At 43.0% G+C, this 17,442-nt stretch overlaps 1 protein-coding gene across 18 annotated transcripts in view; it reads right to left on the reverse strand.

Annotated features, from left to right (window-relative positions):
• ADGRL3 (adhesion G protein-coupled receptor L3) overlaps positions 1–17,442 on the reverse strand; it is a 1,264,347-nt gene that overhangs the window by 959,677 nt on the left and 287,228 nt on the right. For all 18 annotated transcript variants that reach the window (XM_077475785.1, XM_077475784.1, XM_077475783.1 and 15 more), the window contains exon 3: positions 1,269–1,482. In XM_077475785.1, coding sequence (XP_077331911.1) covers positions 1,269–1,482 — 214 coding nt within the window. The remainder of the gene's footprint in view (positions 1–1,268; positions 1,483–17,442) is intronic.

Raw genomic sequence — 17,442 nt, forward strand, 5'->3', positions numbered from 1 at the left:
GTTCAAACAATTAACATTGGCTTGCAGAGGGAATTTATGCTTTGGAGGTAAACATGCTGATTAGTGTTTTTTTTCTTTTCTCCAGGGGGGGTGGGGGCGATTCTGCTGAGACATGATGCTCACGCATTGGGGCAGAGGGGTGGGGGTGCAGTTTGTCATCTTCACCCTGGAAGCCAGTTAACCTTGTCTTGGTTCTGCCCGCACTGCACACAGGGCACTCTGCCTTAGCCAGCTAGACACTGTGAAAATCGAGGCTGTATCAGTAAGGGAATATGATCTCAGCTATGTGTGAGGAGGAGCTCTGAGTGCTCTGTCAGTAGTGACTCCATCTTCTTCTTTGATGACTACTGTCTTCTACCCTGCTGACCCCTGTACACTGCCTTACTGACCCTCTGTACCCTGCCATGTTGCTTCCTCTGGTTCCGCTTTCGGTGATGTCATTGTCTGCGTTCCACCTGCATTCCATATCGGACTTGACTGTCTTCCTGGTGGCCGCAGGAAAAGACTGTACATCTCGTCTCCCACGATTGTCTACCCATGGAATAGGATGGACCAGCGACCAGACTGCACCTTGTGCCCATAGCACAGATGAGCCTGATCTTATTCACCTTCTTGTAAGTGCATTAATTGTGTCATTAAAATCCTACTTAACTTATTGCATTTAGGTGACGCTTCCTTCTTGTTCCCTTGTCTTCCTATTACAGATCTGGCTTCTCTCTAAGGATAGTGTCTGCCCACCACCATTCCTTTTAGGATTTGCTATTGTTCAGTTTATCATATGGACTAATGAACTGTGACTGTGTTCTTTACAGACACTGATCCATGTATAGAGGTACACATATCTCTACGCTCACAGTTTTTTCTTGTTTTTGTACATTGCCATACAAATTAATGGCCTCTGTACATTGCCCTACACACTGCTGATCCTATTCTCTGTCCTGCTGACCCCCTGTACACTGCCCTATTGACTCCAATACACTGTTCTGCTGACCTCAAATTCTCTGCCAAGTGACATGTTTTGCTGCACCTCCACATCAGACAGGCTAGCTCCGGCCCTGCAATCAATAATCCTTTTTCTTTTTGGTGATAGAAATCCTTAATGTGATGTGATCCAGTCAAAACTCCAGCTAGTCTAGAGAGAAGACCTTATGTGAGATAGACATTCCTTTAACACTCTAAATATGTATTTGACTTTTAATAACATAATCATTCAACGAGATACTGCACATAAAAATATACATATTTGTGATATTAAATGAAATATTTACCTCTGGGACATAATCTTATAGGCATCTGGAAGATAACAGCGAATATTCTCCATCTGAGCAGGGTCTGAGTCACAAATTTTATCATCTGTTCTCCCATAATTGGCACTTTCAATCATGATAACATCAGTTCCTGGACAACGAAGTTCTATTGGGTAGCTCTCACATGATAGTTCCCTTCTAACAACTGCCATAGGAATTGGAGCACGACTAAAAGCTGTGGGGAAATAAAACATTTTAATTTTAGTGACATTTCATCATTTCATTCTATAATTTTAAGTGTCATATCTATAAATAGTAGCAAAATATAATGTGGGCAAGCCTGCCTTTTGTCAGCAATTTTATATTAGGGTAAGTTATAATTTTATCTGCAATGGATGTAGTAGTTGCATGGACAGCAAAGTTAAAATCCTTTTGAAAGGGTACTGAATATGTGGTGAATGTAAGCATGGTGGGTCTTCAATAAAAAATCCATTGTAAATCTTTGATAAGGCTAGTAATTCACAATTTGCGAAAGTTGATGTGAAAAAGAGGTCCAACATGGTGACTTGTAACATATTCTGTATTATAAATACAAATATTTACTGAGACTCCCACTGAAGAATATTGGAAATCCAATTATGAGCAAACAGGGGACTTGTGAGTAACGGCTCATTTACACTTGTGATTGGATGGACAGTAAAACCCTATGTTTGACCCACCTTTTTACTGACCCTAAACTGCTTCCCCTTTAGTTGGGAAGGCAGCGAGCATTAATGTACATATGCCATGACCGCAATGTTTTGCTTAGTGCCTGTGGCAGGAATTGTACCCCCTGTCGGGCCGAACATGACACATTCAAGTAAATAAGGTCATGCTGCAACTGCCCCATAGCATAGCATGTGCAGTTGCAGCACAGTAACCCATTATTTAGGGGGGTAAAACCTTTTGTACCACCTGCCCCAGGCGCCTCTGATGATATCTACATAGGATGAAACATGCCAGGCTGGCTGATACAAGAACATTGTGAACCGTGGATTTTTATATGCCTTGATGTTGCTGTTGTCCTGTAAGTAGACTACAATAAACCTTTTGGTGTATTACCCTTACGGGCTTTACTATTATTGCTCCTTTTTTTTTTTCATTTTGGTGATGATTGTTTAAATCCATACCCTGGTGTGAGTTTTGATGTTCCATCTGATACTGATGCACCTGGTTAACCCTATAATCCATCTATCAAGTTTGGAGTGTGCCATCCAAGTTTACTATTTACCACCGGCATCGCATGATTATAAGCCTTTTTTCATATTATTCTGGTAAGCAGATTGAAAGCACGGGGTGTGGTGTGCTTTATATATGCACATTGAATCTTGGTGGAAGATTTAAGTCACCTTTCTATGGACAATCACGTTTAAGTCTTTTGATTTTGCTCACATTTGTTTTTTATGGACAATCACATTTAATAACTTTTGTTTAGCGCTGCACTATTGGACGTTTTAGTTAAGATCAACAGAATGAAAAGGAACAATCCAAAACAGGGACCCTACATAAATTCCAGGTCTTATAATTCCCCAATAAATGTGCCCCTTTGCTATGTCTATATTGAAATTTACAGATAAACTTAAACAATGGCATTATGAGTCCAGTAGACCTTCACCCTATCAAATATTTATCCCCAAAGTCAAAAACGCTGTAAATGAAATGTAAATTCCATATCTTCCAGTCATTTCTGGCTATTATTTAGACCTCTGCAACCCTTCCACCCAGACTCAGATAGACTTATAAGAGAAATTAGAACAGCAGATTGCAGACTATACAGCCGAAACTCCCCTCCCTTCAAGCAGAAGGAGTTATTGGCCACAATTAGGTCCATCTCTAAAGCTCACACAGGTTCACACCTACATTTTACAAAACCTACAATAAATTCCTAACACCCTTTCAAATGAAAGTGTTTAATTCAATTTCCCAAACCTCCAACTTACCCCATCAGGTATTGGAAGCCCATACATGTTCAAACATTCTGGTCCAACTGCCATCAGGATTTTGGGACTTTTTAGGCACTACACAAAAAAGTCTATATGAAAATATACAATTTCACTGTGCACAATAATTCATTAAAAACCATCATGATAAAAGCAACAGCTGGTTAACCACAAAAATTGTATACATGGACCATCTTATAATCCATGCGTAGTAACAGCCACATGTAAACAAATGAACCCTAGGGAGGTTCCCATGCTATGTTGTCACAAGGGATGTCTTTCCTCCCTTGCGATAGCAAAATAGTTGATCAAATTTCTTCTTAAAAAGACACTGTCCAATGCTCAAATGCAAACAGTGAGAGCAATAATTATCCTGTTTAACTCAACTGGAAACTTGTAAAGGCTCTTAAAGTGTAGCCTATAAATAATTTAATAAAAATAGAAAAAACAGCGCTAAATGGCAAAAAGAAAAAAGGAAAAAACAATCATAAAAAAATAATAAATAAAGCTGCTGCTGAAAACGTGAGATACACACATGTACAATTATAAATTCAATAAAACAAAAAATAAAAAAGTGTTGTGAATATAGTCCAAAAGACACACACAATGAATACGTGTGAACAACAACACACAGCGACCTATGTGTTTACAAAAAATGATATATAAAATAATTTTCAATCCATATAGTGCACACCATTATAGATTCTTGTGATAAACACCTTTCGAAGACAGTACACCTCCACCGCATAGAATGTGTGCTTACCAAAAGGCAAGCTCTAAGGAGCCTGCGTCTAAATACTCAGCCAGGGCCTCTGTCCGGAAGAGTGTTGAATATCCACAGGTATTGATTGGGAAGAATCTTGAACTAAGCACCCAACGACCAGGGAGTCTCGAACATCAAACCGCCAAGGGAATAGGTCAAGCATTGCCTAAAAATTTAAAGAGACTCACCATAGTGGGGAACCGAGATGGCATCAGATTGTGACAAAACGTGCGTAGGGAGGTTGACGTGCTGACGTCATCTCGCTGTAAGTCAGTGGATGGGTGTGCGCAAGCTGGCCGGCTGTTTTCTTGATCGTTTTAATCAGCATTTTGGTGAGTCTCTTTACATTTTTGGGCAACATCTTGACCTATTCCCTTGGTGGTTTGATGTTCGAGTCTCCCTGGTTATTTGGTGCTTAGCTCAAGATCCTTCCCAATCAATACCTGTGGATATTCAACACCCTTCCGGACAGAGGCCCTGGCTGAGTATTTAGCCACAGGCTCCTTAGAGCTTGCCTTTTGGTAAGCACGCATTCTATGTGGTGGAGGTGCACTGTTTTCGAGAGGTGTTTAACGGTGCACTATATGGATTGAAAATTATTTTATTTGTATTTTTTGTAAACACATAGGTTGCTGTGTGTTGCAGTTCACACGCATTCATTGTGTGTGTCTGTTTTGGACTATATTCACAACACTTTCTTCTTTTTAATTTTTTATAGCACTGCTTTATTGAATTTATATAAATAATTTAATGTACCGTAGTTTGTCTCTGCTCCATGGGCATACACAATTTTAAAAGAGGACATTTTATTTTACAAAAAAATTGGGTATTATATTGTGTTTGTGTGTATACCATACTAAAATTCATAAGTGTATTTTTCCTGAAAATCTGAATTTGATAAACTGTTGTGCAAATATTGTGTGATATAAAAAATTGAAGCAGCCATTATTTCATTCTCCAGGGCCTTTGCTTTCAGAATATATATGTTTGACTGCTGTGGAGGTGATCAGGGACACAAACTGGTGTGGCTGTGATCAGGGACAATATGATGTGTGTGGCAATGATCAGATACACTGTAACTGGGGTGGCAGTGATTAGGGAGAATATTACTGGTGTGGCGGTGATCAGAGACACTGTAACAGGGGTGGCAGTGATTAGGGAGAATGTTACTGGTGTGGCAGTGATCAGAGACACTGTAGCAGTTGTGGCAATGATTAGGGACAATATGACTGGTGTGGAAGTGATTGGGGACAATACAGTGCCTTGCAAAAGTATTCACTCCCCTTGGATTTTTACCTATTTTGTTACATTACTGCTTTTAGTTCAATGTTTTTTTAATCTGAATTATATGTGATGGATCAGAACACAATAGTCTAAGTTGGTGAAGTAAAATTAGAATAATATATACATAAAACTATTTTTCAGAAATAAAAAACTGATAATTGGCATGTGCGTATGTATTCACCCCCTTTGTTATGAAGCCCATAAAAAGCTCTGGTGCAACCAATTACCTTCAGAAGTCACATCATTAGTGAAATTATGTCCATCTGTGTGAAATCTAAGTGTCACATGATCTGTCATTACATATACACACCTTTTTGAAAGGCCCCAGAGGCTGCAACACCTAAGCAAGTGGCACCACTAATCAAACACTGCCATGAAGACCAAGGAACTCTCCAAACAAGTAAAGGACAATGTTGTTGAGAAGTACAAGTCAGGATTTGGTTATAAAAAACAAAAACAAATCTTTGATGATCTCTAGGAGCATCATCAAATCTACCATAACCAAATGGAAAGGAACATAGCACAACACCAAACCTGAAAAAGACAAATGGAAGAGGAACAGCACCTTCTAAGTGCAGTAAAATGGTAAATTTTAATAAAATTTAAAAAATCAATACACTCACAGAAGTGGTTCATAGATGGGCATTGTATTAATTTCCTCATCCGCTAGTCGCCATCAGAGAGGAGAGGCCATCGGCTGTAAATCCGGCAGAGGGATAGATGATGTGGATGGTCCCAGGCCCAGAAACACCACTGGATATGATGTTTCCGGTGGTTGTGGAGCGCAAACGCTAGGCGCCAGCGCTGGCGGGGATCGGCGCCACTTCTGGGCGTCATTTCCAGGTTAGCGGATGGGACATGCGTGTTCCATCTTCAGGCTTTATGGTGGCCATTTTAGACAAGGTCCTTTTATACCCCCTAGGTCACGCAATTGTTACCATAGCAGCATAAAAAACAGGAAGTAGCAGCATAAGAAACAGGAAGTAGATAAGGTCCTTTTATACCCCCCTAGGTCACGTGATCAGGGACCCTGGGAATGGTGTGGCAGTAATCAGGGACACTATAGCTGGTGTGGCAGTGAGCATGGACAATATGACTGGTGCAGCAGTGATTAGGGACACTGACTGGCAGCACCGCTCTTGGGACATTGTACTGCTGTGGCTGTGATCAGATATAATGGCTGGCGAAACTGACATACAGTGATATGAGAGCAGCCAACCATTGTGCATAATTACCATTACAGAATTACGATATACTCTAATGACACTTGCTCTGGTGTCAGTATTTCACAAAACAGTAATACTGTCACATTTTTGGAAATATTTTATTATATCTTTTTATGTGACAACACTGAAGAAATGACACTTTGCTACAATGTAAAGTAGTGAGTGTACAGCTTGTATAACAGTGTAACTTTGTCCCCTCAAAATAATTCCATTAACTACTTCCCACTTAGCCACTGCACATAAAACGGCCGGGTGGTCCTTTCCTCATTCTGAGTGGACGTTCCTCAGAATGAGTGCTCGCAGCGTGGCCACGAGCGATCTGCAGATCTGTGACAGCTCTCTGTGTGAGGATGATTTTGCATTTTTTTGGAAAATTTTTGTTCTTTTTTTTAATTTGTAGCGTGAAAAATAAAAACCTCAGTGGTGATTAAATACCACCAAAAAAAAGCTCTATTTGTGTGAAAAAAAAAAAATAATAATAATTTGAGTGCAGTGTTACATGACCGCGCAATTGTCATTCAAAATGTGACAGCGCTGAAAGCTGAAAATTGGTCTGGGAAGGAAGTGGGTGAAGTGGTTAATGTCTAAACCGCTGTCAAGAAAAGTGAGTACAGCCCTAAGTAAAAATGTCCAAACTGGGCCCAAAGTGTCAATATTTTGTGTGGCTACCATTATTTTCCAGCACTGCTTTAATCCTCCTGGGCACCAGAGCTCCCCGGGTTGCCACTAGAGTCCTCTTCCACTCCTCCATGACGACATCACAGACCTGGTGGATGTTAGAGACCTTACGCTCCTCCACCTTCCGTTTGAGGATGCCCGACACAGGTTCAGTAGGGTTAAGGTCTGGAGACATGCTTGGCCAGTCCATCACCTTTACCCTCAGCTTCTTTAGCAAGGCGGTGCTAATCTTGGAGGTGTGTTTGGGGTCATTATCATATTGGAATACTGACCTGCAGCCCAGTCTCCAAAGGGATGGTAATACTCTGCTTCAGTATGCCACAGTACATGTTGGCACTCATGGTTCCCTCAATGAACTGTAGCTCCCCAGTGCTGGCAGCACTCATGCAGCCCCAGACCATGACACTCCCACCACCGTGCTTGACTGTAGGCACAACACACTTGTGTTTGTACTCCTCACCTGGTAGCCGCCACACATGCTTGACACCAGCTGAATCAAATACGGTTATCTTGGTCTCTTCTGACCACAGGACATGGTTTCAGTAAGCCATGTTCTTAGTCTGCTTGTTTTCAGAAAACTGTTTAAGGGCTTCTTGTGCATCATTTTTAGAAGAGGCTTCCTTCTGGGACAACAGGTACGCAGACCAATTTGATGCAGTGTGCGGCACACGGTCTGAGCACTGACAGGCTGATCCCCACCCCTTCAACCTCTGCAGCAATGCTGGCAGCACTCATACGTCTCTGCTTGATCTGAAAAAACAGTTGCAACTCACTACAGTTTTTCTTTTTTACTTTAACTGTTTTTAAAGCCAGAAGGTTGGAATGTTAAATGAAAATAGTTTTGAGGAATGGCTGTGATTCGTTTTTTTCTACACAATTAAACAATTGAATGAACATTTTCCAAGAGTGGTGATACTTTTTGCTATGGGTTGTGTATGTATATATATATATATATATATATATATATATATATATATATATTATCATATCCGTAGGGTTCAATATTGAGTTGGCCCATCCTTTGCAGCTATAACAGCTTTAACTTTTCTGGGCAGGCTATCCACAAGGTTTAGGAATGTGTCTATGGGAATGTTTAAACCATTCTTCCAGAAGCACAATTGTGAGGTCAGGCACTGATGTGGATGAGAAGGCCTGGCTCACAGTCTCTGCTCTAATTCATCCCAAAGGTCAGGACTCTGTACAGGCCAATCAGGTTTCTCCACCCCGAAATCGCTCATCCATGTCTTTATGGACCTTACTTTGATAGCAGCCTTAAGCTTGTCGGCATTCTTGGGTCTTGTGTCTCTCATCTTCCTCTTCACAATACCCCACAGATTCTCTATGGGGTTTAGGTAAGGCGAGTTTGCTGGCCAATCAAGCACAGTGATACCATGATCATTAAACCAGGTATTGGTACTTTTGGCGGTGTGGGCAGGTGACAAGTCCTTCTGGAAAGCATGAAAGGCAGGCATCCCAATATTTTTGGTAATATAGTGTATATCTGAAAATGGTCAGTCCTGATGTACTGACTGCCTCATTTCTTTAAGCCCTAAAATGGGAGGACAGTACAAATACCCCTCAAATGATCCCTTTTTGGAAAGTAGACAGACCCAAGGTATTTGATAAGATGCATGGTGACTTTTTTTGAAGTTCCAATGTTTTGTCACAATTTTTCTTAAATGAAAACATTTAATCATAGAAATAGCCCTACAACACCCGACACCAAGACCAGCCACATGGCGACTTAACAAATCCCTTATTCAGGACCCTGAGGTTAAGGCGGGTATCCTGCAGGAATTCAAACTCTTTTTTGAGAGCAACAAAGACTCGGTCCCTGACCCTCTCTCTATATGGTCTGCACATAACTGCTACATTAGAGGAATGCTCATTAAACATGGTCACAGTCTCAAGGTGGCCAGAGCAAAAACGCTGCTCGAGTTGCTTGCAAAACTCCACGACTGCAAAAAACACCATAAAACACATCCAGACAGGATACTTGAAGCAGAAGTCACTAGCCTTTGGGAACAAATTAGGGAACACTCCTTATTCCAATCTAACAGCCTATTGAAGGCGCGCAGAACTTTTTATGAGTACGGAGATAAATGCAGCAGAACGTTAGCACATGCCATCCAAACATATCCTACATCCCTGCCTTATCCGCCCCCACAGGACTCAGAACTCATGATTCCACGGAAATGGCAGAGTCCTTCCATGCTTTTTATGAGGCTCTTTATAACCTGCTCTAGTGGGGTCTCCAAGGGGGGAAAAACGCCAAGCCCGACGGTTTTACAATTGCCTACTACAAAACATTCCAAGCTCAATTGGCAACCCACTTCATCACCGCCTTCAATGCAATATTAGCAACCATAATATGCCACGGGACCTTTTACAAGCAAGCATCACTGCTATCCCTAAGCCTGAGAAAGAGCTGTGCGAGCTACAAGTCTATTGCTCTGCTTAATTGTGACCTTCACAAAAATTTGGGCCGAAAGATTCCGTTTGGATCCGTTCTCCAAGGTTTAATCCCCCTGGGCCAGGCTGGATTTATATGCAATAGGGAAGCACGACACACGAACAGGATGATAGATATTGTAGCAATGGCCAAATGTCTTAACACCCCATTCATCCTGCGCACGGTCTAAGCACTGACAGGCTGAATGCAGCCAGGACGTGCGTCCCCAGTGTGTGGAAGCAACAATCTCCACTTGTGGTATCACAATGGTTTGCAATGGTGTGCAACATACAGTGGATGGAGCATCTCACAGCTGCCCTAGGGGAGAGGAGCACAACACTCGTTGGACACACTGGAATCTTTTCCGATTCTCAGATGAATACAAGTCCTACATTTGAATAACCTGTTTTAAAAGAAGTTGAAGCATAGGGCTGTCGACCCTACCAGAACCCTTTTATCGCCACTTACCTACCCTCTACGATTCCTTCTTTACTCCTTATCTTTATTTTCCCCTTTGACACATTAGGTGTCATCCACTCTGTTTTCCTATTAACCTCTAGAGATCCGCGCTGTAGCTGAATGACGGCTACAGCGCGGACCTGCTTTGCCGGGACTACGTCTACTGACGTCAGTGCCCACAGTGCCACCTATCAGTGCCCACAGTGCCACCTATCAGTGCCCACAATCTGCCGCAAAAACAGTGCTGCACCTCAGTGCCCCATATCCGTGCCCATCAGTGTCATCTACCAGTGCCCATCAGTGCCGCCCATCAGTGCCCAGCAGTGCCGCCCATCAGTGCCCAGCAGTGCCACCTATCAGTGCCCATCAGTCCGATCTATCAGTGGTACCCATCAGTGCCCATCCATGCCACCCATATGTGCCACCCATCCGTGCCCATCTTTGCCCATCAGTGCCGCCTTATCTGTGCCCATCAGTGCTGCCTTATCTGTGCCCATCAGTGCCACCTTATCTGTGCCTATTAGTGCCACCTTAACTGTGCCTATCAGTGCCCAACAGTGCAGCCTATCAGTGCCCACCAGCGCCGCCTCATCAGCGCATTTCAATGAAGGAGAAAAATGACCTGTTTGCTAAATTTTATAACAAACTATTAAACATGATTTTTTATTTTTTTTTATTTTGCATCTTTTTTTGTTTGTTTAGCAAAAAATAAAACTCCCAGCTGTTATTAAATACCATCAAAAGAAAGCTCTATTTGTGATAAAAAAATTATAAAAATTTCATTTGGGTACAGTGTTGTATGGCCGCGCAATTGTCATTCAAAGTGCATCAGCGCTGAAAGCTGAAAATTGGTCTGGGCAGGAGGGGGGTTTAAGTGCCCAGTAAGCAAGTGGTTAAAGAGAAAATTATTTTCGATTGCAGTAATCCTCTGGTACTGCTCCTGCGAAATGAGGACCGAGAGCTACATATTATATGAGGTACATTGCTCAAGTTTAGTCCCCCAAAGTACAATGATTTGGTTCCTCCCAAATAGGGAAAGTTCACTTTAACTCTCAGGTTGTCTCTCTCTTTCCTTAAGGCTCTTAATCATTGGTTTATATAGGCCCAATAAAACTATCTCTATTTTAGGATTGGAGGTTGCCTCTACTGTTCAGGTAGACTTACTGTTGTGGATTCCTTTAGACCCAGACTCCTGACTTAATATAACTATGTTATGGAACCATGCCTGTTTTCTCGCTAATCTATGTAGACTTCTTTGAAGAGTTATTTTTATTGCCTATCACTGAATTTCGTAGATTGACATGTGTGTTATTTTGTCACTCTGTACAAACCGCATTCCTTAAATAAAGATTTAATTAGAATACATTTTTTGTTATTTTTTTACATTTTCGCCATATACAGCACGTAAAACACCTTCAACATTTTTCTAGGCATGTATATTTCTAAAGGTGCTATTGACATGAAATTTTGACCACATGTCGGTAACAACATATGCAATCCATACATACAAAGAAACCAAAACAAATAAGTTCAGAAATTAAGTTATGTGTAAAAAAATAGAATGGCACAGGAAAAAAAGTATTGAACACACTAACTGAAATGTATTTAATACTTTGTACAAATTCCTTTGTTGGTAATTACAGCTTCAAGATGCCTCCTGTATGGAGAAACTCTAGTCGCATGCATTGCTCAGGTTTAATTTTGGCCCATTCTTCCACACTCTTCAAATCTTGAAGGTTCTGTGGGCCTCTTCTATGAATTCTGATCTTTTGTTATTTACATTTTCTCTTGGATTCTAGTCAGGTAATTGGCTGGGCCGTTCTAGCAGCTTTATTTTCCTAGTAAACAATTGAGTGTTTCCTTGGGTTTGTGTTTGGGATCACTGTCTTGCTGAAATGTCCACCCTCGTTTCATCTTCATCATCCTGGTAGATGGCATATTTTTAACAAGAATGTCTTGGTACATTTTTATATTCATCCTTTCTTCAATGACATGAAGTTTGCTGGTAAACAGCCCCAAACCATGATGTTCCCACCTCCAAACTTCATTGTTGGTTTGGTGTTTTGGGGGTGATGTGCAGTGCCTTTTGATCTCCAAACATGGTGTGTATTATGGCATCACATGATCAAACAATCCAGTGGAAAAGTCCGGCGGACTCGAGTCCACCGGACTATCCTCCCGTGTGTGGGCTCCCGCAGACTTTTTTTTACCAAAAAGTCCAGCGGACATAGAAAGTAGTTTTGCATCAAAATTTGTCCGCCGGACTGCACGGCCGTGTGTGTGCTAGTCCGCCGTACTTTTGAAATGAACGGACTCTCCCACGCAGGAAGAAAAGTCCGTTCATTTTGAGCGCGGCTCCAGGTAGCCGGGACTAGCAAAGGAAGTCAATGTCGGCGCCTTCGGTGGCGAGATTGACACGTCGCTGGCCCCGTCACCTGGTATGGACCCTCACCTCCCTCTCACCTCCCTCTCTTCTCCCTCACCTCCCTCTCCCCTCCCTCTCTTCTCTCCTTGTTCCTATCTTCCCTCCCCCTGCCCTGTGGGGGATGCTGCATGGGCTGCTGAGCGGTCTGTGCCATAGACAGGGGCTCCCCGGGGGGGCTCTCACCTGGGGTGGGGACTGAGCTGCGTAGCTGTGCCCTGGATGTCTGTAGGTCTCTCCCCTGGGTGTCTGGAGGCTGTGTCTGCTGATCACTGTAGTGCTGTTTACTCCCATTTCTCTGCCTGTTTCACTGTCCTTCATTGCATACAGTGTTCAGCGGCCATTTTTGGTGTGACCAGGGAGTAGCATGCTCTGACTCCATTTTACTGGAGTCTGGCGGCCATTTTCCCTGTGATTATGTCCTTTATACTGGATGCTCGGCCATTTTGTTGAAGCCTGAACACTTTTTTCAGCTTCAGCGCTCTGAAGTGGGGCTCAGCACAGAGCGTTTTTCTCTCATAAGGGAGCTGACACAAGACACAGGCACACCTATCTGGATGGCGCAGAACTCGGTCAGGGTGATGAGTCCTGCAGTGGGGGCCCCTAAGGATCCCATGGACAGGAAGGCCGAAGCAGTGGCTTGTTCCTTGTTTACGATTGTGGGGTCAGCAATGAGACCAGTACTGGCATCCGCACTTGTGTCGCAGACACAACTTTTGCATCGCGAATTGGGGGAGCAACAGGCTTCTCCTGTCTGGGTGGAACTAGCAGACCAGTTAGTGCAAGGCCTTGAGTACATTTGTGACGCAGCCCTGGATACTCTCCCTCTGTTATCCTGGGCTTCAGTGTCAGCTGTGGTGCTGAAGCGCCTGATTTGGCTAAAATGCTGGTCGGCTGACCAGACATCTAAAAAAGCCCTGACGGATTTACTCTTCCTTGGCGAGCGGCTCTTTGGAGCCTCGTTGGATGACATTATTAAAAATGCCACTGGTGGTAAGAGTACTCTACTCCCACAGGCCAGGAAGGCTAAGGAGCCACGTCGTAGGCAAGGGCCCTCATTTTCCGCTCACAAGCAGCTTTTTCGTCTTCGGCTAAACGTCCCCAGCCCAACAGGACGACCTCTGAAGGACAAAAACGTCCCTGGAACCGCAAGCCTAACAAGCCTGCAAGCAAAAGTGCTACCACATGAAGGTTTTCCCCCGACCGTAACACGGTTGGGGGGTCGCCTTCAGGAGTTTGCAGCCCAGTGGGCCTCTAGGCTGTACGACCAATGGGTCTGTGATCTTATTTCCTCTGGCTACAAGATAGAGCTCCTCTCTTGCCACCAAACAGATTCTTCACCTCCAGCATACCCATACTCCCGGCTCGCCGGGAGGCCCTCATGGGTGGCGGTAAGGGACCTGCTGAGTCGCGGGGTGATAGTCCAATCTATTTTTAGTCCCCAAAAAGGAAGGGGTACTTCCAATCTTGGATCTAAAAGCCCTCAATTACTTTGTAAAAGTACAGAGGTTCAGAATGCATACCTGCACATAGCCATATGCCTTCGCCATCAGAAATTTCTGCGATTTGCAGTTGGGGAAGCCCACTACCAGTTTGTGGCTCTCCCCTTTGGCTTGGCATCGGCCACTCGAGTCTTTACCAAGGTATTGGCTCCTGTTTTGGCGTTGCTGCGACAACGCGGGATCGCGATCATAGGTTACCTAGATGATCTCCTCCTGAGAGCATCTTCAGCCTCAGAATTAGAGGAGGATGTGGCGATCACCATGCAGACCCTGCAGGAATTTGGGTGGCTGTTGAACCTAAAAAAGTCGGTGATTGTACCGACTCAGCGCTTGGAGTACCTAGGCTTGCTACTGCACTCCATGGAAGCGAGAGTTTTTCTCCCTTCAGACAAGCTGCAGACTCTCAGAGCCATGGTAAAACTGCTGATGAAATGTCAAAATAGTTGGTGTTGCGCTCCTAATAAAAATATTTTTGAGAATACACTACTAATTATTACTAGAGTGAAAGAATTCTCAATGTAAACAGCAGTAGTGTATCCAATGACGTAACAAAATTCTCAATACATGGAAACAGTACAATATGTTATCAAATAAAATTCATCACAGTATAAAGTGCTGATGTGGTAATAAATAAAATTCATCACAATATAAAGTGCTTAATGTGCAAACAAGTAACCACATGCAAGTGTGAGTAAGCAGGAGGCTCACACACACAAATAAACATGACTATTTAAATCAGATGTGGATAAAAAAATGAATAAATGGATATAAGTACAAAATGAGGAAATAAATATAAGTCCAAAATAATATAAACGAAATAGTTGGACACTATTCTGGGTCCAAAGTGCAGGGTGCAGATTAGGTGGATATAGTTACTTATTTGCATATTTAGCACTTTATATTGTGATAAATTTTATTATTAGCACATCAGCACTTTATACTGTGATGAATTTTATTTGATTACACATTGTAACTGTTTCCATGTATTGAGAATTTTGTTACGTCATTCGATACACTGCTGCTGTTTACATTGACAATTCTTTCACTCTAGTAATAATTAGTAGTGTATTCTCAAAAATATTTTTATTAGGAGCTCAACACCAACTATTTTGACATTTTTTCACATTGAGTAGTGTTTGACTCATACGGTGTTTGCAGCACCTCATACTTTTACGATAGTATTCCACATGAGCGCAGGAGTACTCACTATACAAAACTGCGAGTCCTGGGACTCATGGTGGCCTCCTTCGAGGCAGTACCGTATGTCCAAAAAATAGAAATAGACTTTGCGCTACTACCTAAAGGTGAAAACTACATATCTGGTGAATAAATAACAGTAAATTTCATATACTAAAAAATTGCAAACAAGTGCTCATATAAAGTGCTATAGAAAATCCTCATAAAATAAACGCATAAAATAAACGCACACTAACAGCAAATAATAAATAAAAATGTATACACGTGCAAATTGCAATTAAAGTGCTAAAGAATGCAGCTGGATCTAATAGTATTCACATAATACCAAAATAAAAATAAAATCCATAATGATCCTGCGCAAACAGATAAGTGTATAAAATGATAATAGGTCTGTAAAGTGATTAGTGCTGTTAAAAGAACTAAATAAATATAAGTGAAAAAATCAGAAAGCAAGCACCATTATTATGTCCATATAAATTAGTCTCTTAATGGTTTAGACGACACCAAAGGCACTAAAATTGGTTCCCATCAGAGAAACAGAAGGCAAAGCGAATGCACAGAAAAATATGGGCTCTCAGAACTCTCACTCCCACTCCTTGATTGAACAGCACATCAAGTACAATAAATCTTCTGTCCGTTTTATCATCTACCACCAGGGGGTCTTCTACTGTTATAGTTAGCAGCTTGAAAAATGTGGGCACCCACATTCGACCACCAGGGGGCCGTCCATCCCTGTAGCAGTTGTATTAGGAACCAGGCAGCGACCTCCACAAATGTATGCCACTCAATACAAGATACAGGGTAAAGGGAAAAAGGCTCCAATAGTGTAGTATTTTTAAAAACGAAGATTCGATTTATTTAAAATAAAGGTTAGACTCTCACATTAAAAAATATTGGTAACAGCACATAAGAAAAATGACTTCCTGACATCTTCCGCCAGTCTTACGTCACTTCCGGTATTGCGTCTATGCCCAGTTTTACACCAGAGTCTTGCAGAAGGAGATCTTGACGAAATGGGACAAATCTCCGTTATCCCTGGATCAGCAGATTCAGGTGAGCCAGTTAGTCAGGGACTCCCTGCTCTGGTGGCTGAGGTCCCCAGCACTTCGGTCCAGGAAGTCGTTCCTACAGCTACATTGGACAGTGATCACAATGGACGCCAGCCTAACCGGCTGGGGTGGAGTAATGGGAGATCAGTCGATCCAGGGCCTCTGGTTGGAGGAGGAATCCAAGTTGCTGATCAATGTGCTCCAGCTGCGAGCGATCAGGCTATACCTCTCCACATGGTCGATAAGACTTTCAATGTCAATCACCAAGGAGCAACAAGAAGCTTGGCCGCGCATGGGAGGTCGCTCACATCCTTCAGTGGGCAGAGCGACATGTACCAGCCCTATTGGTCATTTACATCCCGGGAGTGGAGAACTGGCAGGCGGACTACCTAAGTCGCCAGATGTTGGACCCAGGAGAATGGGCATTGCATCCGGATGTGTTCAGGCTTCTGTGCCTGCGATGGGGTACACCAGACATGGATCTTCTGGCCTCCCATCTCAATTGGAAGGTGCAGAGATTCGTGTCCAGGACAAGAGATCCTTGAGCAGACACGTCAGACGTGCTGGTGGCTCCATGGGATCAGTACCAGCTGATCTATGCCTTTCCTCCGCTGAAACTGTTACCACATCTGCTCCGCAGAGTAGAAGCCAAGGGGATTCCAGTAATACTGATTGCCCCAGATTGGCCCCAGCATCCCTGGTATGCAGACCTAGTGTGCCTGATGACAGACGCCCCATAGCGACTGTCGTTACGAGAGGACCTTCTGTCTCAAGATCCGATTCTCCATCCTGCTTTACCATCGCTGGTTTAACGGCATAGCTATTGAGAGCCAGGTGTTGAGGAACCGGGGTCTTTCGGACTCGGTGATTCCAACTATGATGAGAGCACGAAAATCTTCTCTGAAGATATATCATCGGTCCTGGAAGACCTACAGCTCCATGTGTGAGGAGAAAGGATGGCGTCCGTGCTCCTTTTCTATATCCATGATCCTGCTGTTTCTACAGCAAGGAGTAGACCAGAAATTGCCTCTAAGAACCATTAAAGGAAAAATATCAGCTTTGGCTGTCTTTTTTCAGAGACCCCTGGCGTCTCACTCTCTAGTGAGCACTTATGTTCAAGGGGTCCGATATGTAGTTCCTCCGCTGTGTCCACCGTTACCCCCGTGGGATCTGAACTTGGTGTT

This window comes from Lithobates pipiens, unplaced genomic scaffold (assembly GCF_037356315.1).
Source record: "Lithobates pipiens isolate NorthernLeopardFrog02 unplaced genomic scaffold, aLitPip1_a1.2 Scaffold_13, whole genome shotgun sequence".
NCBI lineage: Eukaryota > Metazoa > Chordata > Amphibia > Anura > Ranidae > Lithobates > Lithobates pipiens.